The sequence below is a fragment of the Papaver somniferum genome, chromosome 2, assembly GCF_003573695.1.
Source record: "Papaver somniferum cultivar HN1 chromosome 2, ASM357369v1, whole genome shotgun sequence".
NCBI classification, from domain to species: domain Eukaryota; kingdom Viridiplantae; phylum Streptophyta; class Magnoliopsida; order Ranunculales; family Papaveraceae; genus Papaver; species Papaver somniferum.
Window position 1 is genome coordinate 44,385,225 of NC_039359.1, and position 26,811 is coordinate 44,412,035.

The window sequence follows — 26,811 nt, forward strand, 5'->3', positions numbered from 1 at the left end:
TTTAGATTAGAAATGATAACTGATTTTAGTTAGTTAGGTTTATTATTAAGGATTCATAGGGATAATTTAGTAATATTAATATTTTTTTGAGGGTAATTTTGGTAGTTTCCATAAATTTAGACACCCCCTTATCATTGTGTATTAAGTAGATGAAGTAATCTATAAGCCCCAATTACGTGGCATAGGCCCCAGTTTAGCCAGGAAATAAATAAATTTATGCAAATTAGAGATGCTTCTCATGTTCCGATATTTTATTACTAAATGGAAGCAATAAAATGTCGACACTGTAGAAGAAATGCAGATAATATAGATAATACTGGGGATGAAAATTATCAACATAAACTACAATTGAGAAACCAAGGCTTTTTCATAGTCGCATATAACAAATAAAAATTATGAAGATAATTAGTGATGATGAACATGTTTCCGTATGTGTTGTCAAATTCACCAAGAAATTTGAAGCTTCGTGAAGCTAACTACCACATCCACTTCGCTTTATTTTATTTTTTATCCTGATAAGGTTTTAGTTCAACAAGTGATATGGTGGAATGCACCTTTTAATTTTCTCTAAGATGCTAAACTTGTTTGACATTACAAAGCTTCCCCAAAATATGAAACCTGAGCTTCCCCAAAATATGAAACCTGTTTTGTTTTGAGGCATACGTTATCAGCCGAACCTAAGCATAAACATAGGATCGGCTGAAAGTTGAGTATGCCTCGAAAAAAACTCGGTCTGCCTCAAAATAGGTTTCCAAAATATTCCAAACTCTGAACTGTTTTTCCTAAGATGTATGTTTTGGTATCAGGCCCATATCCCAAATGGACCTTAAAAGGCTACACTCTCAACGGTAAACTTGAATGTGCTATTGCAACCAATGTTCAGTCTACAAGTTCATGGCCTAAACACGAACTATGAGCAGTACAAGAGTGAGGTCATAATCTCCACACGATCAAAAGGTAGGACCATGACTTGGGGATTTAAATCTCACATGAACTGCAAATGGGTTGGGATTTAAAGCATCCAGATTGCAGCACAACAAAGAGATTGGTACAGCAGCATAATTAAACTCTGTAACTATATGATTGCATGTTATGAGAACCTCTAGGCGATTTGAAAACTTCCTTGTCACCTTTTTAAACAAATCATCCTCAACTATTGAATTACAACTGGTAAAACTGAAGTGTGGTCTGTAAACAGCAAAAAAAGTGAGAGTTTTTCTCAACTCATCTGTCAATCTTTAGAACTTTTTAAGTTTAGCTGTGAATGAATTAGCCCACCGTTTTTACGAAGGATGTATCTATGTATCATTTTGTGCTCCCACCCTTCGTGCGTTCAACCAGAGGCCTTTGACTGGCAAGAAAAGTTGAGCCAAATATATGCAGATTCAGAGGGATGGTATGATCTTAGCTGAATTTTCCGATTTCCATCTTCTTCTTGATCGCCTTTTGACCATGATATATGAACGAATCAACTATCCCAGAAACTGTAAAGACGCCTGCACACATATGACCACAAAAAAAATGATCGAGGCAATCAATATATCTTAATATTTGCAACAGAATCTGCAAGGGGTATATTTTCTAGGGGAAACAATCATATGGGATCTCAAAACTGGAAGTTCTAAAACTAGAAATGGACTTCAAGTGTATTCGCTGTGTTGAACAGCTTATGTACACGCATACAAAATTGCTTCACAAATGACAGTAGTTCATTTTTTTTTTTTTTTTCTGTACTGAAGAAAAACATGGTAATAATTGAGTATCAGAGAAACACAGTCACTGTAGTTAAAGGATGGGTGTGTTACAAACCTCCAACTATAGCACACACATTTGTCAGGAAGTGTAAGAATGACACGTGACCCTCGGTAAACGTCACCTGCAACATGCAAGATTTGTTGAGGATAACAACAATTACTTGAACTTCTTAAAGCACACGCCAATATATAAATATAGCTTCAAGAAACAATAGGTACCTTAATTGGAGACAGGTCGTAAAAAAAGAAAACTCCAGGAATAGACCGAGACTGACCATATCCAGCGCCCCTAAAGTGCTCCGTTACCGAAAACTGTGTAAACCAGTGAAGTGCATTTTCATCAACCACCAAATAAAACACAATTCAGAGACATACATAATGAAACTTCAAAGTAATCACTGTTACCTGATTTGACTGGATGGTGTGACCACTTATATCAGTGTATACAGTAGGAACCACCTGAAAAACAAACAGAAAACCTGAAAGTCTCAGTTCCGGACAAACAATTTTCTTTGTCAAGAATTTAATTATAATAATCCTACACTACTTCCCGAAGCTACTGCTAATCAGCAACTCTTTCCAATAGTAGTTCAAAACACAAATTGCACACGTTTTCATAACTGAGTTTTCAAAGACCAACCAAGATCCGTAAACAAAATAAATGAAGAGGTGAAGTCATTATGAATACCAACCTTAATGAAATACTGATACATTCCATTCGGCACTTCTTGCATCCATTGCACCCTGAAAGATAGTGTCAGCGGGGAAGAGCAAAAAAATGCATACAACGTTCACATAACCCATCAAGATATAGGATAACAATTTCATTTATCAAAAGCATTAGGAAGATGGGGTAAAGACAATTACCCATCAAGAGGATTCATAGCTCCAGGGAAGTACTCTCCAAAAGACAATTTGTTGATTTTGTGACTTATCTAGTTACACCCAAATAACTTATAAGACAAATGCTTCAATAGATATGACAAAGTTGATATGAAAATAGAGAAGATATAAACAATTTTCTGTTCACAACTTACATTGTAACTGTCCTTCTGGAAAGCCAGCAAATCTTGCACATGGACATTTGACTGATGGAAGCTTTTCCCAGGAGCAAAGTGAAAATTCCCGGCTACTTTATTTACTTCCAAGAACCCATAAATATTGCATCCTTCACCTTCTTCATCTTTTATCTGCTGGAAGAAACCTTCTCTTTTGCACTACATAAATATCAAAAGTTGGGAGAAGTTCAGAAATACTCAATGAGGTCATGGGTTCAACTATATATGTACTAAAACAAAGATATCCAGGAGCCACACATTGCACAAGTTGACATGAATGCAAGTAATCTATATTTATTGAACCCCTTGACAAAATAGTTATTGAACCTTTTGACAAAGAGAATAGACGCATCTTTTTAAACTGGACAGTAATCTCTTACAAATAGCAAACTAAATGGTAGTTATCTTATTAAAATGTCACTTTAGCTTTAACACGTCAATTGTGCATAACTTAATTATTCGTCAGTATGTAATTAGGATATTATAATACTTCGTCGAGTAGTGGAAACAGAAAAGAAGTTCAACCAGACAAACCTGGTCAATTAATTCAGGATTGCCGAGGCCCCAACCTTTCTTCCTGTATGCTTCACGGACTTCTTCACATGAGTTGCAACAATCTTCGTCTGACTGCAAAAGGAATGAAGTACTCAGATGCTTAAGATTAACACAACAAACATGCTTAGTTTTGTTAATGTATTTTATGTTGAAATGCAAGCATCATTAGCTCAGCAGTAACACTAAAGGGAGCCATTAATAGTCAGTAAATAAAGAAGAAAAAGGCTCCCAGATGATCAAACAAAAGCTTTTCAAATGGACATAGAGTAAACAATAACTTTATGTATGATAATGCAGAGAAGCCATTTCCTTTGTTTTATTAAGTCCAGCAAGAAAGCCAACACCAGATCTTATGCAAGGATACTTTACACAAGTATCATGTCACGAGATTAAAAACATTCCGCGACACTATTGACATTTTAGTTATTGCCACCAAATTTGCCCAAGATGTACATACAGTGGACACGGAAATCGTTGCCGCTATTATCTTTTTCAGGTTCACGAATTACAAAATTCAACAGCTGTATAATCAGATTTATTACTTTTATAAGTGCAAGCTTAAATGTTTCTAACTTTCATGATAAAAGACAGCTATATATCTATATTCAAAAGAAAACAGTAAGCATACCACTTCTGCTCCATAGCATGAACCACAATATGTTTCATTGTGTTCCAGCCTGCCGCCATGTCTTTGTAAAGGCTTTTCAATCTGTACGAAACAACAAAAAGAAACAGTTTGTATCAAAAGAAGATTGAAGATGCAACCTCTTGCAAAGGTTTAAACAAATGGTCTAGCTTATAAGATTGAATTCGTAAACAATGCACTTGTAATTTTGCAACATCAGCAAAGGGCAATAATTTCAAAAGCAAAGAAAAATTCAACCAGTGGACAAACACAGTTGATCTAGAAGAATGCCGAAGCAAAACATTTATAAATTCTATCCCTCACGAACAACATGGCAAACCAACAATCAATGTTCAGATTAGATGGTGTCATCGTGACCACACCAGAGAAGTAATGTGCTTCACAATATATGAACAACCATAGCAGTAGATTTATCTTTTTGCAAGGACAAATCTGGACCGTCACTATCTAGGCTAACTTAGCCATACTCTGTTCTATGATATAGACAAACGAACACTAAACTTACATGAAAGAGAAAAAGTTCACATCTTTTATATACAAATAATGACCTAACTATACTTAAGAAGTTGTACAATCTTCTCTTTCTAAATAGAGATGAAAGGGCTGAGAAATAGATTAACCTTTGGAGCACCAATTCCATCTTGCCTGGACTCGATAACATTGCCATGTGAATCTATTCTTTTCTTAATTATATCATGTCTCTGCAATAGAAATAAGAATAAGAAACATATATAAGAAAAACAGCAGAACGCATACTTGATCTTGAAAGGTTTAGAAATATGATCCCTCTACTAAAAGAGGTAATCATTAAGTTAATGGATACATACTATATCGAGATGTTGCTCTCCACTAATATCCATCGCGTCAACACTGAGCATGGAACATGCCAAGGAAGGAAAAGTAACATCGAACTGCATTTTCAGAAAGAGAAATAAAATGGGAAACAGATCAATTTATGATGCTAAATGTACTACGTAAAGTGATCCAAACGAAGTATATATCAAAGCGTTCGGTTGCAAAAACAACCCACTAGAAACTACTGAAGCAAGTTTTTATAAAAACAAGCCTTAATTTAGGTAGACGTCTGACAACCCAAGTGGAAAAATATTGTTACATTGATACGAAGAGTTTCTCCTCTGGATGTATCTACAACAAGCTTTGTTTCAGCAGTTGCTCTGAGATATAATCCTGCAATCCATTGGTAGTATAGTAGGTTAGATAACAAAAATTTCAGGAAAAAATCAAGTCTGCTATGTGAAGTGCCGTCAAAAACAAGAAATCTCCAAGGATAGAAAGATTAAATGGTGAAGGAAAAGAATACGCTCACCAACAAGGAATGTGTTTCTTGCCCACCCATTCTAAATGACAACTCCTATGTTTACCATAACAATTCCAGTCAAGATTGTCCAATTTCACACTTAACCATCCATACGTCCCACAAACCTATTTCTTGTCTTTCCTACTTCAATGAATCAAGCCCTAAACATAAGAAAAGATAATTCCCATTTGGGTACGTCAAATTGACACTTTCTTTCCCCTAAAACTAATGTTTTTCTGCTGTTGTTTTGTTTAATTTGGATGCAATTCATAGTCTTTATGTCATTTTCTCGGAAGTGAAGAATATTCCCCAACAAAACAGAAGAAATTACTGCTACCCATAGAAACTAAAACTAGTATAAAAAATACATTAAATTGACCACATAGTAATAAAGATTGATGAATAAAACGAAACCCTAAATTAGAAGGGAAAGTAAAAACAACAACAAGAAGAAGAAAGAACCCTAAAAAAGAAAAAGAAAAAGAAACGATACGTACTTAGCTCGGAGAGGAATAACAAGAGCATAACAACGGAGGAAACAAGGGTAATAACACCACCAGAAAGAGTTGTACTGTAGAAATCCTCATTTATTTTTGGGTGTGCATCTAATTTTCTTAGCTTCGAAAACATCTTTTCAAGAGAGAAAATACCCAAAGAGAAGACAAACAATATACAGAGAGAAAGAGAAGGAGAGAGATTGAATTGGTTTCTTCTCTCTTCTCTTCTCTCTCAAAAGAAGCTTCTTTCTTTGTCTAGATTTCTTTCTTGGTTTCTTTCTTTGTTTCTGGGATTAATTTATTTGTCTGTTAATGGGTGAATGCTGTTTCTGTTCTGTATTTGGTTCTATGGTTGTTGATCTGTAAAATTAAGGTTCATCAATATAGGAAAGTGAGAAAGAAAATAACGTTTGGGCCGTGTGTTTCTCCTGTATTTTCGGGTAGTGTTATAATGCAAGATTTTTCGGAGTAAAATGACGAGAATCCACTTGTGATCGGCTGTGACTTAACAGTAGTCAAAGTACCAGTCTCCCCATGTCCTACGAGACAAAATGACGGCTGCTTTGATTTTGTAGGCTTCTTCTCGGCGTGTGTTTAGGACTCTTTTCTTCTTGGGGCGTTTTCTTTTGGTGGTAAATGTTACATGGTCTTCTTCTATCCATTTGATTATTTCAGTTGGATAATTACTTAAGAAATAAAAGTTACTGTCTTCTATTCTAGCATTTTTTGTTAAGGAATGAGCTACGTTGTTTCCCTGCCTATTAACTAACTTACAAAACCATAATTTATTATTCGAAAAATTGTTTTTAATTGCAGAAACTAAGCCTTGATTGAACCAGTGAACTTGCAACTCGTGAGAGTTAATAGACATCGCAACATTATCACAATCCAGCTCAAAAACGACTTGAATGTATCCCAGTTCTTCAATCCACTCCACAGCTTTCTCCAGAGCTTTGCATTCAAAGTATTCAGCTCCGAATTCCGCATCCACCTCCTCTTCCAGCTTGAATCCTTTAACTCCTAAGCATTTCCCTCCAAAATCGCGAACGACTAGGCCAATACTACCTTTTTGGTGTCAGATTTATATGAAGCATTCAAATTAATCTTTACGAATTCCTTGTCGGGTGGTAACCATTGTTTGATCAGGATAGCATAATTTGTTTTTGTGTTACTAGTTGAAGTAGTAAGATTGCATTGCTGAATTAAATTATGTATCTTGATTATTGTGCCATGTGGATTAGGTTTAGTGTTCTGAAACACCAAGATACATCTATCTTTCCAAATATGCCAAACCGCTCACATTATATGCAAATATTTCTTTCATGATCCATAAAACTATCATTCAAGTGCATATCATTAGATGTAAACCAAGTTTTAACCCAATTATGAAAAGTAGTAAAGTTATGTATAATGGCAGAGATATTCACATCCATACCCATCCAAATAGCTCTGGCAAAAGTACATTCCATAAACAAATGATTAACAGTTTCTATACTATTCTTGCAGAAACTAGAATGCAACTCGATATCTTGTTTGTATCTAGAAATTTTATCTCTAGTGGGCACTATATCTTTCAGACATTTCCAAACAAACAATTGAACTCTGTGAGGGGCTCTAACATGCCAAAGGTTTTTCCACACATCGCTAGGAATAAAGTCCCTATGAACATGATCATTGATATAGTTGCTGCAAATAGTATTATAAGCATTTTTGACTGAAAACTTTCCTTTTCTATCAGGTTTCCATAAAAGGGAATCCTCACCAGAAGGAGGTATTTCATATTGAGAATAGCTTTAGCAGTATCCGGAGAGAATAAAGAGTTAATGAGATCAATATTCCAAACTCTAGTGTCAGGTAGAAACAAATCACATACAAGATTATAAGAAAACAGGCTATAAAATCCAGTAACTGGAACATGTGGGCTATTATAACCAATAACCCAGCAATCTAACCAGATGTTAATTTTAGTACCACACCTAACTGCCCACATAGAGTGAAGTTGGACTATTTCAAGACCATAATAAATACTTCTCCAGAGCCAAGAGCACTTATCCTTGATTTTTTATAAATGAAGAATACTACCATATCTGCCATATTTAGCTCTAACAATTTTCATCCAAAGGGCATCCTCATCACTACAAGCTTTCCGAGCAAGTTTAGTAAGTAATGCCGTGTTAAAATGTTCAAGATTTCTAAAACCTAACCCCCCTAAGGCTTTAGGAATACTAAGTATATCCCAACCAATAAAATTGATACCTCTATTGTTTTTATGACCCCACTAGAATTGTCTCTGAATTGTGTTCATTTGACTAATCATGATTTCAGGAAATCTAAAACTCCCCATTTGATGTGATGGAAATACATTAAGAACATGTTTAACCATAATGGACCTAGCAGAATGATTCATAGTCTTCCCTTTCCAAGTCTTAAGCCTAGAACCAAAGGAATGCATGATAGGTTTAAAATCTTTAGTTTTGTTTCTACCTAAAAGGAGAGTGATGCCCAAATACTTGTCAGTATCCAACATCTCAGACATTTTAAGCTATTTTAAAGATCATGTCTAGCACCGGGGCAAATATTGTTACTGAAATAAACACTAGACTTACCAAGATTTAGCATTTGACCAGAGACCTTACTAAATTGATCTAAAACATTCATAATACCAGCTATGTTATGCACATCCGCCTTAGTGAAGATGAGAATATCGTCAGCAAACATAAGATGGGTGATACCTGGAGCATTTCTAGCAGCTTTAACACCTGAAAATCATATGATTAGTTCCTGCATTAAAAAGAAGTCTCGAAAGATATTCCATGCCAAGGATAAAGAGGTAAGGGGATAAAGGATCCCCTTGCCTTAAACCCCTAGTAGTAGTGAAACTATTACAAGGAGAACCATTCAAGATGATGGAAATCTGAGTGGTAGATATACATTAATCAATATACTTGAGGAATTTATCATCAAAACCAAAAATTTTAAGGACACCTAGTAAAAAAGATCATTCTAGTCTATCAAAAGCTTTTGAAAGATCAAGTTTTACAGCCATAGTCCCACTATAACCTTATTTATGCTTCATGGTATGAATCATTTCATGAGCCACTATTATATTATCATGAATTGCTCTCCCAGAAACAAAGACAGCTTGATAGGGTGAGATCAAGTGCTTGAGATGGGGTTTAATTCTATCAGTTAGAATTTTAGATATCACCTTATAGACAGTGTTACATAGACCAATTGGTCTAAAATCTACCGGACTCTTAGCATCATCAGTTTTAGGGATCAAAGATAGAAAGGCCCTATTGAATTCAGAGGGCATATAACCATTTTCAAAAAAACTTTGAACAACTTCAACAACAGAGTTACCAACTATGTCCCAGTTAGATTGATAAAATCCAGCTTGAAAGCCATCCGGACCTGGAGAGCTCCAAGCAGTCATATGTTTCAAAGTAAGGTGAATTTCATCACTAGATGGAGTTCTACTGAGATTGATACTATCTTGGACAGAAATTATGCTAGGAATAATATCAAAAGTATTATCAGAAAAAGAAGGATTAGACGTGTTACTCACAGCACTAAAATGGGAAACAAGCATATTAGAGATGTCATTTCTATCATTATGCCAAACACCATTATCATCACACAAACTGTCAATGTTTTTCCTAAACATTATTCTATTAGAAAGGGTGTGGAAATACTTGGTATTATTGTCCATTTCAGTAATGAATTTATCTCCAGATTTCTGTTTATAAAATTCAGATTGAATACTAAACCAGTTATCCAAATTCTTAGTGATATTAACAATTCTATCATGCTGAGTACTAGAGAAGTTCTCTTGTTGAACCAAATCCAATTGGCGTTTCAAAGAATTTATGTTTATATCAATATCACCAAACTCAACCTTATTCCACAAGGAAAGTCGTTTTCTAGTGCAATGTTGTTTAGAGGACAATTGAAATGCTGGGGAGCCATTAACATCCAAATTCCAAGCAATTTCAAGATGAGATCTGAAAAAAAAAATGTTTCATCCACATGGCAAACAATTTAAAAGGTCTCCAACTACTTCTAGCTTCTTCTTCGGAAGTAAGAAGGATGGGACAATGATCTGATCCAGCTTGAACTAAGTGAAAGAGTTTTTCTTGAGGAAAATTTCTAGTCCAATCTAGGTTACCTAAAGCCATATCAATCCTAGATTTCCTCTTACCAGTGCCAAATTTATTGCTAGAACAAATAAAATTTCTACCTACAAAACCTAGGTCTATAAGACAACAGAAATTAAATTTTTCTTGAACATACTTATCCTCTGTAGTAGCACTACTAGAATCCGAAAAACTATGTAAATGAACATTTAAATCACCTAAAACTAACCAAAGTTTGCATATTGTTTTAACTAATTCTTGTCATGAATTCCCACTGTTCTTTTTTATTATCCAAATAGGTTGAACCATACATGAAGGTGATAAGCACCTCAGGTTTATCTGGATGAATTTTTGTAACAACATGGATCATATTATTCGAAGCCTCTTGTATCTCACAATTTATACCATCTTTCCACATTAGGAGAAGACCACCAGCCAATCCTATTTTATCAATGCTGGCATGATTGCAGTAATTCAAGGAACTGGCAACAGCTAACATCCTATCTTTGTCAAATTTTGTTTCAGAGAAAAATATAAAATCCGGATTTTGATTTTTAATTAAAACAGCAACATGATCTTTTGAAAACTTTCGCTAATCCTTGGATATTCCATCCAAATATTTTCATGATTGTTATTAACCAAAACAGAAATTTCAAAGACAAAATAGTACCCATTAGCAGAACAACAATTATTAGCACATCTAATATCAATTTGAGGGTAAATAATAAAAGCATCTAATGAAAGACAAAGGGTTGAAAACAATAATAAGAAATAGCAGAAGAAGGATGGAATTGATAAGACAATGGACTATCTTAAATAAGAGGTTAGAAGTCAAAAGCTTGAGTGGAATACAACCCTCAAGCTTTTGTTACCTGAATTCTTACTGTCAATTCTTGATTATTTGAAATAGTGGAGAGCACTTCAGATAGAATCGCCAGAAATCATACACTAAAATCTTGAAAAGAATAAATTACGATGAAAGAAAATGTAGATTAAGATGGAAGGAAATTGAATGAATGAAATCAGAAGATGAAGTCAGCTTACCTTTAGGTTTTATCTGGTCAGAAGAGCACAGGTTTAGATGTGGTTTTATGACTGGCCAAAATTGTGATGATGATTTTATTCAAATTAATTTATAAATTCGTAGACATAAGAATGCAAAAACAATGGGGTTACCATTGGATCTAAATGGAAAACAATCAAGCCAAGGCGAAGACACGCATCGAAAATTTAACAATAATAGAGCAAATTGACTAGAGATGGAAAACACCTTATCACTAGCTGATACCCACTAATCACCAATATCCTAGTCCTAAATTCTTTATGAAACTACATGTGTGTACCTTAAAAACCAACTTATAACTAGAAAGAGATCGCCTGAAAAGTAACATGCCCCCCAAAATTTTACTTCTATCAATTTTCTTATTAAGGATGACGCCTGATCCTACCAAAAAACACCCTGATCTAACCTTTGTTTGAAATTTCTAATAAAAGACATAACATTTCTCTTAATTTTCTTAAAAAGAAACCCCTACTATAAATGAAGGTGAATAAAATGAAGAACCTTTTTTTCAATAAGCCACTTCGCCTTTTCCGAAGCGCGAGGCTCTATTTCTCTAAGAACTAACTAATATCTGAAATTCGGATATTAAACGTGATTCCATTAAAGCAACATGCACATACGTTGTTTTATAAACACACTTAACGAAGAAGACTTTAATTTTAAAAACGAACAGATACACATACACCTGAATATGACTGAATTTTTTTTTTTTTTGAATTACTTACTTTAGGATACCAACCACTGTTGGAACAAAATTTCCAACCCAAGTGTTCAACAACACCTAAAAAGTTTTAAGATGGATAATTTATACTGATTTTAATGAAAATGGGGGAATTAGATTACAAAGACAGAATCGCTGCTAGGCCAACATAATTCCTTTAAAATAAAGTGCACATACAGTTGCTTTATAAAACTCGACTAACAGAAAAGATTTGAAATTTTAACACGAAACAGATGCACAAACACCTGAACATAGGTTACTAAGATATGAATTACTTATTTTAAGATACTAACTATTCTTTGAAAAGAATGCCCTACCCAAGTGTTCAACAACACCAAATAAATTGTAAGACAGATTACTCATATTAAGGCATGGGGTTAAAACTTGAAGGACTTATAGAGACGAAAGACCTCGATGATGCATCCATCCTAAAGATTTTAGACAAAAACATTCAATAGAGGATGCAACAGAAGCCACATACATGAAGACAACAGTTAAGGACTTTTACCAAACAACATAGATGCAACAAAGAAAAAAACAGATCCAATCAAGATTGGGAATTTAGACAAAGAAAAATGGATTGGAAAACTCAAAACCACAGACCCAATCTCAATTGGGATACCAACAACTACTTAATTGAACAACATTCCAGGTGCAAACTAAAGAAAATAAAATCACAAGCTTAATGATGTCAGTCCATGATAGATTCTAAATTTCTACTCCCCCGTTGTTCTGTATCACTAATTACCATACCAATAACAACCTAAAAGGGGAAGAAGAAGCAAAATAAATTGATGATTTTATGCAGGGCCAAACTAATTAGGACTTAAAAGAGGATCCCCTGATTTTGTTGTACATAATACAGCAAAAACCCCAACAACCATAAGGAGGGGGAAGAGATTCAATAAGAAACATAAAAATGAACAACAGTCCGAGGAAATACCTGTGTTAATTGGAACCACATCTTGTATTTCACTTACCCGAACCGAAGAGATTCAATCTAAGACATAAAAATGAACCAACTATCTGAGGAAATACCTGTGCCAATTGAAACCACGACTTGTATTTCTCAAACCTGAATAGAAGATAGGATTAAGAATAAAGCAAATAAAGCGAAAAACAAGTTTAAAAACCTAAAATGTCATCACCACTTTGACAATCAAAAACATTCAGATCCGCCCCTCATAGCTCATGACCAGTTAATCACCTGAAGGTTAGCCTAGAATTACTCTTCCATGAAGAACTAATGTGATTTTTTTTCCCTATTTCGGAGAGGAGGACCCAACTCCAAGAGTTGATTAATATGTCTGACCTCTTCTTGGCGTGTGTTTAGACTCTTTTAGACCGGGTCTTGTCAACCATCTGGGGTTAGTTCAGTTGTCCAGTAATCCGACTCTCAAGTAGCCGCTCACGAGCTTGGAGATCTTATGAAATACTCCTCTTATGAAAATCTAGTTTAAGTTTCTTAATGAATTTTATTTCCTATTAAAAAAATACTGGGTCTTGTGGAGGTTCTCAGCCTCTTCCCAAATGTCTTTACACATCACTCTGGGAAAGGCCTATCATTAGCGACAATTCCCTGAAAAATCGAGGGATGGCTAACCAAGGGAGAGCTAATGGTTAGCCGTTTTAAGCAAAAAAAGCGGAAAGCCATTAACCGCTATCTTCAGAACGGGTACTCATTAACCGTTTTAACCTAAACGGTTATTATCCGTTTTACTTATCTTGACCAGTTCACCCCAATTACACCGGCTAACCATTACCCATTTTCAAATTTGGCCTAAAAACATCCAGAGAACTCGATAGAGTCCAATTCTTCTTCTCCAATTTTATATTTTTCTCACAGCCTCTTCCCTTAATCCCAGAACTATTGTCTTCCCACTATTTCATCTCAAATTATTGCTTGGGTTTGTCGAAGAACCGTTAAATTTGTAGTTGCACTTGATTTTAAGGCGTTTTATCAACTCAATCATCAAAGGTAATCAATGGAACCTTAAACCCTAGTTTTCATTTTTCTTTTCAATTAAGATTGGTTTTAATAAATTTAGAGCTGAATAACATATATAGAATGCAACCACTATTAGTTATTGCTTTGTGTTTGTTTAATTTGTTTAACATGATAAGTTTTGGTTAATTATTGATGAACATGTTTGATTTTTAGTGACATTGATATGTAAATAACCTAATAATGTTGCATGTCTTGTAATTTTGATAATTTACAATTATTTATAATGTTGGAGGCCTAATTTGTTGGAAAGACATGGTTTTGAGTATCAATTTAAGTTTTTGCTCCAAAAGCTTGACATATGTTTTGGTGTTGTTCAAACAATTATATTCAAATGTTATATTTGTTTGTTTGGTGCATTAGATAATAATGGAGTACCCCACGGGTCTAAAATTGTACGAAAAAGGTAGAGATGTCCATATATCGGGTCAAGAAGGACCGAAGATGAAAACGAGCACTAGTTGAGGAAGCCTAAATACTTATTACAAAATCTTTGTTAAGAATAAACCTCGCGCACTTCAGGTACTAGATAATTGTGGGTTTTCGTCGATATTTTCATTTAATTTTAAGAATTAGGATGTGCAACTCACAAATGCTCTGGGATCTAGATGGTGGCATACAACTAAGACTTTCCATTTCCCGGGATTTGAAATAGGATTCACACCTTTAGACTTTGTAATATCAATTGGAATTCCCATATGTAAAGGTGAGTATATCACTTTCCCGAGGAGGTTACCTAGAGAAGTTTGTGAAAGTTTAGATGATTTATGCTTCAGTGGTGTGATCGCCAACCTACAACGTCAATCTTCAAATTCTGAAGATGATGCCAAACGTCCCACCGAAGATAGGTTAGCATATAAAAGACCTTGGGATAGTAAATCCTCGGTTGTATGTATATCTTACCTTCCATCTTATATAAGCGGTAGAAAGGATTTGGACAACTCTGAGAACTGGCAGGAATTGACAAGGATTTTTATTCTTTGGGTTATTGGTCAAGTATTCACCGGAACCACTTCGTCTAACGTTTCAAAAGCATGGTTGCTTGTTTTGGGAGATTCTGAAAGTTTAGAAAACCTTGGCAGGTATGATTGGGTTTCATTTATTTATGGTAGATTGTAAACTACTTGGACAAGAGCAATGTGGATGATATCAGAGTATTGGTATTATATTTACTTATGTAATTGTCAACTATCACTCAAGATGGGATCATTTGTACCGGAAGACATGTACATGCGATTAATATGGTTAAATCACAGCATAAAGAGGGTGTACAACAAATAGACGATGGCAAACATTCTGTGAACTACGTTAAAAGACATATGGATTTGAGAGTGTCACCTGGAGTAGTCGTTTGGAAACCATGAGCCAGCAATGCGCACTTGGAGATCAGGATGTAGTTTTAACAAGAGAGGTTAGTCGAAAGAGAATATATTTCCCGATAATAGTCGATAAGAAAGATGAGGCACTTTATCTTGGGGAGAGATGTTTGAGGAGGTGTTAGGTTTGATTACAAATCCTTGACCGCCTCCTGATTTTGCCAACACTAAAACGGAGGATATTGTTGAAAGGGTGCATTACTTGATAGAAAATGAGACTGAGTATTCTGCTTTTTGGAAATCTAGTAGCATGGGACTTTTGTTGCCAGATTTGATACGTCTGTAGAACCATGAAGAGGTTGGTCTTGGTCACATCGGAAGCTCTCGTTTCATTCCAAACATACCTGCTCCTAGTCAGTTTGCAGAAACCTTTGTTTATACCTAACCGAAGCCGACATCAACATTTCCTACGATAAAGTGGTCATTTGATTATATGTGCTGCAATTATTGTACTTTTTTTCATCTAAATAATTTCACACCCATGACATTATAAACTTTGAAGGTAAAAACACAATAGATCGTATTCCAGCGACGGAATAAACTCAAACATAAAAAAGATTTAAAAAAAAAAAGATAAAAAACAAACAAAAATGATTATGAACACAAAAGAAAACACAAAATCTTAAATATCGTTTTGTTGCACTAAAACGGCTGAACGATACCTACTTAGCCCATTGTATCAAATCACACCCAGAACATTTCCAGAATCGTTCACCATAAGTGCTGCTACCACTGGAACGATGCAGATTCATAAAATAATGACAATCTGGGGTTGAGCAAGAAGCTATTTTTCCAGATTCAATCTTAATTTTTCCCTTTTTCTTAAAGTCTTTGCACAGTTCTTCAACATTTTTTGCTTCTTTCGCTTTCATTGCATCAACCAGAAGCATCGGTTCTTCGCGGAAGTTTTCATACATACATAGTAAATACCTGGGTTTTTTTTTGTTTTGTTTCAGCTGCCATTTTAATACCTAAACACCCTCTTTGTGGACATTTTGAATACAACCACGGACACTGAAGGAAACTATGGGTATCCATGAAACATAGCGACATATCTCTTTTGATTCAACATACACAATTTGCTTCCCTTTCGACTTGTGAACATGGTTGAGGTTTTTGCTAGAAAATTATGTTTGAGTGAGATGTAAGTTTAATAACAAAATCTCACATGGTTTAATGTGGTTTTATAGGATGCGAGTGAGACGTTACCGTTAAACTTTTTGACGTTATGGTAACAATGACCTTTTTTTAAATAGATATCGACTGTGTAACCGACAATATATTTTTCAGGACGTTACGTAACTAAAGGTAATTCTGCAGACCTCCCATACTCATTTTGAGTTTTCAAACATGGTGTTGCCAAGTCTGGTCTCATCTATCAACGTCTCGAACAAGTGAATGATTAATTTTTTTTATCTTGACGGTCAATATGTGTTTGGGAATATTCATCAATGTCTACATTACCTATATTTTCTTTTTTGGTTATAAAAAGCCAAACTTGTCGATAATGAGAATCACAACTGCTTCCAATAACAAAAAGTCTCAAATAAGAAATATTTTCACACATTTTTTTTTGGGCTTAGTAATACCATATTCATCCTCAACACATGGCCGATGCTGATACTTGGGAAGGTTTTGAAGAAGACGAGCTTGTAGCGGTGCTAGATACTTACTCGGACGTTAGTCGTCAAAGTTCAATATGATTCGCAACAAACACACCGGTTGTGGGGGACACATGGAACCCATATGATTACCGTAATAAATTGGTTATCGTTGACCTCATCCCCTTTCCAATGGTTACAAAATCAGAGCCTTTCATTCCTGACTCCCATGGTGCCTCTAGTAGCCGACAAAAAATTGTTGGTCCGGTCGGAGAACACAAAGATTTGGAAGATCTTAGACATAAAAAGAGAGTAATGGGAGAGAAAGATGTTGTTAGAGCACTGATAGGTCGAACTCGCAAGCGTTGCTATCTCAAGCTTGTTTGTCAAGTTTAGTTGCCAAAACTAAAAGTCTTGATTTCTAGTTTACTTATAGCTAAGTGTCCGATTAGGATATAAATTGTAGTTGAGCATTAGACTTCACGACGTTCATCGATTGAAGACGAAGAACTACTAAGGTGAGCTTGTGGAACTTTATCAACAAAAAGTACGTGGAGACTTGAACTCATCTATCACTCAAAAGTATATTTACTTTATCTCCTATTTGATACAAAAGTCGTATAGCTATATAGACTTCAATTATGCACATTTGATATTTCGAGTTGAGTTTAACTCGCTTACATGTTTCTCGAAATATGTGTTGGTAATCTTTCGCTTTAACCAAGTTCATCTTATATTATTGATAAAAGTTAAAAGATGATCATGTGAAAATCGTCTGGTAACATCTTACATGATTTGTGTGAGGCAGTCATTTGATGTGGACTCGGAATGTTTCATATTGATCATTCGATCACTTGAAAATTGCTTTGAAGCTAATAGTTTGTGTGAAACATCTATTCTCGTCTTCCAAGAATGTTTCAATGGTTGAAATGAGAGTTTAGAACAATTGTATATAAGCATAGTATTCATACTTGCGTATATGTAGTCCGAGTCTGGGAACCATGGTATGCATATCCGTATACGTACTGGTTAGTTTAGTGAAAGTCCGGGAACCTTGTACTCATACCTTTACATATACTGGCGAACCCAAACTAAGTCCGGCCACTAAGGTATGCGTACCCGTTTGCATACTTGAGCGGATAATGTTTTAAAATCGGTTTTTTCATGAACTAATACATTTATATATATATATATATATATATATATAAGGAATGCAATCTTTGCAAACCGTTGCTATAATGTTCATGAATTGATTCGAGTGAATCAAAACCGATTTTTCTTCAATTGTGTCTTATATACTTCTAAGAGAATATAAACAATTGAACAACTCTAGAAATAGTTTCATTTGAGTCATTTGAACTAGTTATGGTTAAAATGAATGAGGTTGATATGAAAGTGTTCATATGACTAACTTCGGTTAACTATTGTTGATCCAACAAAGGTGTACACGTTTAGGTACGATTACTCATATCTAAATGAAGTCACTTTTCAATTGTGTGTAACAAGATAAGTTCGATCTAACGGTTGAAATATATTAGCTTGAGTTTAATCATGTTTTTATCTAACGATGAATATTGAATGCTTTGTTACCAAGGTAACATATGTTCAAACCCTGATTTGAAGACTATATAAAGGAGAACTCTAACAACTGGGAAACCTAATCCCCACACCTCCTATGTAATACTAGTTGCGACTAGAGTCGATTCTCCTTTAACCTTAGGTTTTTCCAAAACCCTGTAGGTTAACGACTTGAAGACTTTATTGGGATTGTGAAGCCAGACCCAACTATTTTCTCTGTAGTTGCGTGTTCTGGTCTTGATTTTTTCTATCGTGATTGAGTATTATCTTCTCTAAGATTTGGTCGAGATTTAATCTTCGATAGGCAAGATAAAAAGTAGTCACAAACATCTTCGTCTCATCGTTTGTGATTCCATAATATCTTGTTTCGCTACCATACGATTAAGATTATTGTGAGGCGATTGATATTTCTAGGTTGTTCTTCGGAAATATAAGTCTGGTATATCAATTGGTTCCTGTTCACCTTGATTTATCAAAAGACGGAACAAAACTCATAGGTTTATCTGTGGGAGATAAATTTAACTATTCAATAGACTTTTTTGTGTGAGACAGATTGGTTTATCAAGTCTTCGACTTTGGGTCGTAGCAACTCTTAGTTGTAGGTGAGATCAGCTAAGGGAATCAAGTGCGCGGAATCCGGCATGGTTCTAGAGGCGTAAGAAACACGAACGTACCTTGATCAGTGTGAGATTGGTTAGGGCTCAACTACATTCCAGTCCAAAGTTAGCTTGGAGTAGGCTAGTGTATGTAGCGTCTTAATACAGTGTGGTGTTCAAATCTGGATTAGGTACCGGGGTTTTTATGCATTTGTGGTTTCCTCGTTAACAAAACTTTTGGTGTCTGTGTTATTTCTTTTCCGCATTATATTTGTTTATATAATTGAAATATCACGGGTTGTGCGTAAGTTTAATCAATTGTGAATTCAACCTTTGGTTGTTGATTAAATTGATTGACACTTTGATATTGGTTTTTGATACCATCCAAGTTATTTCTTATATTCAATCGGGCTCGAAAATTCCTATTTGTTTGATTTCAGATTTAATAGAGAAATTAAGATATTATATTTTTATATACTTTTCTTAAGATTGAGTCTGACTGTCTATTTGATTCTCTTGAAAGTATATTAGAGTTAGTCCATACAAATTGTTAGGAAAAATATTAGGTGTGGTTGTTAGACCCCGATTTTTCAATTGGTATCAGAGCAGGCAAACACTATAAACCTAATAAGTTTGTGTTTGAATGATCTCTAAAGTCTGTCCCTATGAGAAAAATTCTTTGGGAAACTTGCTCTTGGCATCTGTAATGCACGCCAGAATTCCTTAAAGATTGTCCAGAGCTTTTTATCTATTAGACCTCTGGTATCTCATGATAATTTCGGTCTATCTAAAACCACGGGAAACTTAGATGATGAGGAACAGTTTAAAGGAAAAAATAAAAGTTCTTCTAAGAAAAATCATTCGAGAAAATGTGGTCAACACTGAAAGCTATGGAATCTCACTAGATTAACTCTTAATCTTTTTGAGGAATACTATCGTGATGGATCAATTAATAAAGATCTATTTAGAGCTTTTGAAAGCGTTTTTAAATTCTTAGAAAAAAAAAATTCCGATTGAGGAAAAGAATCGTTCTGATAAAAGTTTTGTACCTGTCAAATCATGTATTCATGATGTACGAACAATGCTTACTACCAACTCATGTGAAATTGATAAAAAGATTTTTGGTGAGTTCGGCGTAGGTTCTAATTGTCGGAAAACGTCATTCCTTGGTCATAAGAAAAAGGTTTCAAAAAATTGTATTAACCCTGAGTAATCATTACTGTGATTATACCTCTGGTACATTTCACAAATATCAACCGGAAAAGTTGCATGAGGATCTCTCTGCATATCTTTCCACTTGGTAACAAGCTTGGCTCTACCCCATTTGTATATAACTTGAGATGGGGCAAGTAACAGTTTGATTATTTTCTATGTTTGGGTTAATTTAATTTTTAATCTTTTTTCTTTGAGAAAAATTCCTTGACATGTTTTTTTTCTCTACCCAAGGTTAATTAAAGAGGTGTAGTTTTTCTACTATCTTTTTACTGCACGGTACAGATCTTGTTAGTATGCGAACCTTGGCTTTTGAACGCCTTAAGAAATCCTACTTTCCTTTTGTGGGTCGCGGTTCATGAACAGTTCCAAGCCCATCTTTGGGTCTATAAGAAGCATGGTACGCGTACCTTTCTTCTTCCTTCTCTTGTCCGCGTACGTGAAATTTTCTAGGGTTCATGTATCTTCTCCATTAAAGTTCATCTTTGGAGACTCAAAAGTAACTAAGGGATTTATTCTTCTTCAAGAAGCAAATCAAGTAAGTTCTTCCTTCTTCTTGTACTCTCAATTTCTAGGTCTCATGGGAAATTTCAATGGTTCAAAGAAGGCTTCAAAAACTTTGGATTCATCATCCTCTAGCATGACTATACCTCAAAATCAAGATTTTATTAGAATTAGATTTGTCAATGATGCTAGTAGTAAGATCTTTGAAAGGATTTGTTTTAGTGGTTTTATTCTAGAAAAGAAATTGGATTTGGTTAGTAGCCATAAAGAAGATTTGGTTTGTTTTGAAAAATTTAATCTTGGAAACATCTTTAATGGTCTTGGTAAAGGTTTTGATACTCTTACAAGAATCTTCCATGCTAGCATCCATGATGTTGATCCTGAGGACATGAAATTCAAGACCATGATAAAAACAGAAAAGATTCTTGTTAATATAGAGTTGATTTCAAAAATTACTAAAATCCCTTTGGGCAATTTTCTCCTTCCAAGACCAAGTGGAGAATGACCATCCTATGAAACCATTTCTAATGGTCTTTTTGGTAAGAGTGTTGATTGGATTGAAGGAAAATTTCCTACTAATTATCTTAACTTCACCTTGATGTCGTTTGGAAAACTTGGTATATCTAATCTTTGTCCCTTCACAATTGAGAATTCTCGGTGGAGTCGTGAGTTTGCGGAGTTAGTCTATTTCCTTGAATTGGGTACTCCAAGTCTCGATATTTGTGGATTCATCATTCTTCAAATGCTTTCGATGACATCTTCCAACAAGAAGTTAAGATATCCTTGTTTGATTGAGCGAATTTGTCACACTCATTCCATTGATCCTATTGGAAACTCAATTGGAACTCCCAAGCTTGTTCGTCCTTGTACCTTCAAACATATGAAGGAGAATGCAAGCAAGAGACAAAGGTGTGATATCCTTGATGGTTCTTGCAATCCCACCACCTTGAGTCTTCTTCATCAAATTCACAAGGGGGCGTGTGTAAGATAAATTCTAAGGTAAAATGTATGCAAGAACAACTTTGTGTGCTTGCTACCAAGTTTCCCGAAATCAAGGAATATATGGATAAGATTCAATCCACTTTGATGATCTCCCATAATGAAGATGATGATTAACTGCCCTTGTCTTATTTATTTTTTCTAGGAAACTTCTGATGAGAATTTATTCTTGTGTTTTAAGAAGGATAACTAGGGTTTGGAATAACAATTATTGTGAGTACACATAGCTATTTCCAACGATTTTCATGTTGCAATGTTTTTAGATTTATTTATTTAAAATTCTAAAGTTTATTTGAAAGATGATTTTGCAGTATTAATCTTTATGGTTTTATATATTGCAACTTGTTATGGGATATGTGTGTTTGCGTCTGTGAACTATGATTGTCCCATATTTGCTCAAGAGTTAAGTCTATCATATGCCTTTATTCAAATATATTGATAAAAGATAGAATGAACTTTTGACAACAAAAGTTAAGCCTATTATGTCATTATGCAAATATTGATGGAAGATAGGATGAACTTTTGTCTATAAATATTAAGTATATTACATGTTTTTAAGCAAATATTGATGAAAAATAGAATGAATCTATGAATATTCCGAAGTATTGGTCTTTCCCTGATCCACATCTTTGTGTAAGTACTGTGCGGCTCCGTAAGTTCTCTTATGTGAGCATTTATGATTAAATTAATCATGGGTTCTCTTCGGTTTAATTTAATTAAGTATTTTGGTTACAAATTCATGTTTCATGTGATTTGTTAATGTCCAAAAGAAATCCTTCTTTTCTTGTGAAATTAAGGTCGCTCTTGTTGTTCTTTCGGGAATGACATTTTATGGGTAGGAGTTCTTAATTGAACTTGTGCTTAATTGCCAAATCTTTGTGGGGAGTGCGGTTGTGGAATATTGTAGGAGTTTTCTTGTATCTTTATAAACTCCTTGATGAATACACTAGTTTCGACTATGTGAAATCATCGAAACAAAGTTGATATGTTCTCTTTTCGTCATGAAGTATCTCTATATAAATTTCATTAGGATCCCACTAGTTTTCGTACCTTTGCCAATTTATATTGAAAAAAAGGGGGAGAATTAATGTGTAGTTCACATTACAAATACATATGGTTTACAAATCATTAGGTAAGGGGGAAAGGTTTCCATGTGAGATGTAGTATTGACTAAGGGGGAGTGATACATATCACCATAGTATTGTTGTCAAAGTTCTGATACAATTTGACTTTGATGTCGTGCAATAATAATATGACACTGTATAAAAATGATTGAGAGCTATTGTTTCCTCATTGTTATAACTATGGATCTTCAACAACTATGATGCTGAGTTGAACACATTCAGAATCATTGGATTACTTGGAAGTGACGAAGATTTCGAGTAATGTTGAATAACCAAGGAAGTCAAGCATTTGGATGAGAATCTACAAAGTTTATTTATTTTGTAATCCATATGTGTTGATAGTTTTGTCACTAAAATTGACAAAGGGGGAGATTATTGTTAGAGCACTACTCGGCCGAACTCGCAAGCGTTGCTATCTCAAGCTTGTTTATCAAGTTTAGTTGCCAAAACTATAAGTCTTGATTTTTTTATATCCTAGATTTGATTAATACAATAATTAGGAAGATAAACTCTCAAACCTCACGATCCGAGCCTTCTAGTTTGTGGAAAACTAACCAATTTTTGGATAACTTGAATCAGATTTCTATTCATTCAACTTGGCCGCAAAAGGGAAGAGTTCTTACACATTTAAAGCAACTGAAAACAGATTAAACCCTATGTGTGCAAGATCCATTCTTTGTTCAACACGTGTAAGGATCCGAGTGATCAAATAGAAAAGAACTAACTACAGCTAACTAACTGATATAGGCCACCAGATGGCTTAAAAGAATAAGTGCACCCACTGCTATTGGTACTTAGGTATATGACAATACCATCCCCTCTACCAAATCCTTGTCCTCAAGGATTGAAATTTGGAAAATGAGCAGAGATATCTGTAGTATCCTCCCAAGTATCATCCTCAGTTGTAGAATTAGTCCATTGGATAAGCAGTTGATCCACAGTTCTGCCATGTCTTGTGATGCTTCTAGTGTCAAGGATAATAGCTGGATGAAGTACAATCTAACCAGCATCATCCACCACTGGTAACTGAGCATAAGGAATGTATGACTTTTTATGAACTTTTTCAACTGGGAGACATGAAAGATAGGGTGTATTCTGGAGCTAAGAGGCAGTTGAAGTTTGTAGGCTATTGAGCCTATCTTCTGGAGAACCAAGAATGGGCCATAATATTTGGCAGAGAGCTTCAAATTCTTTCTGGGTGCAATAGAAGATTGTCTATATGGTTGGAGTTTGAGGTAGACTGCATCACCTACTTGAAAGGACTTGTCAACTCTCTTCTCATTAGCATAGTGTACCATACTTTCTTGTGCTTTGTGGAGAGACTCCTTCAAAATATCTAAGGTTGCATCTCTATACTTCAAGTAATCTTCAACTGCCTTGATAGAAGTGGTGGTTGTGGAGGAAAAGGCAAGATGAGGTGGTTCATATCCATACAAGGACTTGAAGGGGCTCATCCTAATGCTTGTATGAAAGTTAGTGTTATACCACCATTCTACTAGTGGAAGCCATTTGAACCAGTGCTTAGGCTTGTGGCCAGTCATACATCTTAAGTAATTTTCTAAGCAAGCGGTAACTCTCTCTGTTTGGCCATCAGATTGAGGATGATATGATGTGCTAAGGTTGAGACTTGTGCTGAGAGCTCTGAAAAGATCTTGCCAAAATAATCTGGTGAAAACCTTGTCCCTATCAGAAACAATTGAAGCAGGCAGGCCATGCAATCTGAAAATTTGGTTGATGAACTCTTTGGCCACTGTGATGGCAGTATATAGGTGAACCAGAGCAATGAAGTGTGCATATTTTGTTAGTCTTTCAACAAACACCAGAATCATAGTTCTTCTCTCACTTGCAGGTAGGCCCTCAATGAAGTCCATTGATATGTGCTTCCAGGCTGTGTCATGGATTGGGATAGGCTGCAGCAAGCCAGCAGGGTGTGTGTGATCTCCTTTGTTTCTTTGGAAAATGTCACAAGAGGAAACAAAAAGCAGAATATCTTTTTTCATGTTGGGCCAAAAAAAAAAGTCTTTGCTCTAACATAAGTACCTTGTATACCAGAGTGGCCACCTACTGAAGATGAATGCACAGAAGCCAGGATGGTGGTTCTAGTATTTGCTCCACTGCCAATGTACAATCTGTTCTTGTATCTTAAGATACCATCAACATATGTAAAGTATGGCACTGCGGAAGTATTCACCATTAGCTGAGGAAGAAGTAGTTGAAATTTGGGATCATCTGTATAACTTGAAATAATGTCCAAGGCCCAAGTTGGAGTGAAAGTTGACAACATATTGCACTCAGCAGACATGTGAGTTCTTCTAGATAAGGCATCAACCACCTTGTTTTCAGCACCTTTTTATACCTAATCTCATAGTCAAAACCCAGTAATTTGATTACCCATTTTTGCTGGAGTACTGTAGTGATTTTCTGTTCAAGAATGTACTTAATACTTTGATGGTCAGTTGAGATGATAAAGTGATGGCCCTGTAAGTAATGTCTCCATCTAGTGACAGCTTGAGCAATGACAATCATCTCCTTTTCATATGTGGATAGAGCACCAGCCTTTGAACCCAAAGGTTGGCTAAAGAATGTTATGGGTTTTCCATCTTGTAATAAAACAACACCAATGCCATTATCACATGCATCAGCATCAAGAATGAAATCTTTGGTGAAATCAGGTAGAGCTAAAACTGGAGTAGTAGACATGGATGTCTTGAGATGTTGAAAAGCAATGGAAGCAGCTGGGGTCCATTGAAATGCATTTTTCTTGAGCAAGTCAGTCAGTGGTCTGCTGATGATGCCATAGTTTTTGACAAATTTCCTGTAATATCCAGTCAGTACAAGAAAGCCTCTTAACTCCTTAATAGTTGAAGGGGTAGGCCAAGTAGTCATTGCTGAAACTTTTGTAGGGTCAGCTTTGACACCCTCTGCGGATATTATATGTCCCAAATACTCTAATTCTTGTTGAGAAAAGAAGCATTTGGAGAAGTTGGCAAACAGTTGGTGCTTCCTCAGAATGCTCAAGGTTAACTCTAAATGGTTGATATGATCCTCCAAGATGGGGCTAAATACCAGAATATCATCAAAGAACACAAGAATGAACTTTCTTAAGTGATGTTTAAAGATGTCATTCATAAGAGCTTGGAAAGTGGCTGCTGCATTGGTGAGGCCAAAAGGCATTACTTTAAATTCATAATGGTCCTGATGTGTTCTGAAAGCAGTCTTGTAAATGTCTTCAAAGTAGACCCTGATTTGGTGGTACCCAGACCTTAAATCAATCTTTGTAAACCAAACAACACCCTTGAGTTCATCTATAACTGGAATGGGAAATTTGTCTTTGATTGTAATGATTTTGAGTCTTCTATAATCCACACAAAACCTCCAAGTATTGTCTTTCTTTTTGACTAAGAGGATAGGAACAGTAAAAGGACTGTGACTAGGTTGTATGATGCCAGAGTGTAACATTTCATTGATCAAATCCTCCACCATAGCTTTCTGAACATAGGGATATTTATAAGGTCTAAGATTAGGTGGTTAAGAATTTGGTTTGAGTGGAGTAGTATGGTCCAAACTCTTCTGAGGTGGGAGCTTAGTGAGTGGGTTCTGAAAAAACATCTTGAAAATGGTACAAAAGAGAGGATATCTGATGTGGTATTGGGGTAGGATACAAGGTGGTGGAAATAGAGAATAAGTGACCAAGAAGACCATGCGAATGTTTATTGAAAAAAGATCTGAGTGCACTACCACTCATCATAGACAAGGAAGGTTTCCCATGAGAGCCAGTGAGGGTAATTTTTTTCCCATTGTACTTAAAGGAAATTGTTAGTTTAGAAAAATTGAAAACAACATCACCTAGTTGTTTGAGCCAGTCTGCTCCTAGCACCATGTCACAGCCACCAAGTGGTAAGAGTCTAAGTGGTGCACCAAATTTGTACACTTTCATACTCCAATCCAGCTTTGAACACACTCCAGAACTGATGGTCTTCTCACCATTTGCTACAACCACTAGCATATGAGCTGTGGGCTCAACTTGACATTGCAGTTTCTTGGCCAGAGCAGTGTCAAGGAAGCTGT

General features: G+C 35.4%; 2 protein-coding genes across 2 annotated transcripts; both read right to left on the reverse strand.

Moving 5' to 3' along the window:
* Positions 1 to 844: 844 nt before the first annotated feature.
* Positions 845 to 6,213, reverse strand: LOC113347511 (endoplasmic reticulum-Golgi intermediate compartment protein 3-like). The gene is made up of 13 exons (XM_026591187.1): positions 5,829 to 6,213; positions 5,128 to 5,201; positions 4,841 to 4,924; positions 4,634 to 4,714; positions 3,996 to 4,076; positions 3,347 to 3,439; positions 2,792 to 2,971; positions 2,622 to 2,689; positions 2,447 to 2,498; positions 2,160 to 2,213; positions 1,974 to 2,066; positions 1,810 to 1,876; positions 845 to 1,496 (listed from the first exon to the last, which is right to left on the reverse strand). The coding sequence occupies exons 1-13, from the start codon at positions 5,959 to 5,961 to the stop codon at positions 1,405 to 1,407; spliced, it is 1,152 nt and encodes a 383-aa protein (XP_026446972.1). The 5' UTR covers positions 5,962 to 6,213; the 3' UTR covers positions 845 to 1,404.
* Positions 6,214 to 23,537: 17,324 nt separating this feature from the next.
* Positions 23,538 to 26,226, reverse strand: LOC113350907. The gene is made up of 3 exons (XM_026595010.1): positions 25,090 to 26,226; positions 24,784 to 24,940; positions 23,538 to 24,631 (listed from the first exon to the last, which is right to left on the reverse strand). Exons 1-3 carry the CDS (start codon positions 26,224 to 26,226, stop codon positions 23,538 to 23,540), a joined length of 2,388 nt encoding a protein of 795 aa, XP_026450795.1.
* Positions 26,227 to 26,811: the final 585 nt, after the last annotated feature.

Bases quoted from the DNA above. Each gene is read 5' to 3' on its own strand.
- LOC113347511 (XM_026591187.1), bottom strand. From the start codon at position 5,961: ATGTTTTCGAAGCTAAGAAAATTAGATGCACACCCAAAAATAAATGAG. The intron at 4,715-4,840 runs GTATGTATCCAT...TTTCTATTGCAG, and splicing joins GAGAGCAACATCTCGATATA to AGACATGATATAATTAAGAA. The intron at 2,214-2,446 runs GTTGGTATTCAT...TTTGTTTTTCAG, and splicing joins TGTATCAGTATTTCATTAAG to GTGGTTCCTACTGTATACAC.
- LOC113350907 (XM_026595010.1), bottom strand. From the start codon at position 26,226: ATGGTGGAGGATTTGATCAATGAAATGTTACACTCTGGCATCATACAA. The intron at 24,941-25,089 runs GTGCTGAAAACA...CTTCTTCCTCAG, and splicing joins ATGAGATTAGGTATAAAAAG to CTAATGGTGAATACTTCCGC. The intron at 24,632-24,783 runs GTACTTATGTTA...TCCATGACACAG, and splicing joins TGGCCACTCTGGTATACAAG to CCTGGAAGCACATATCAATG.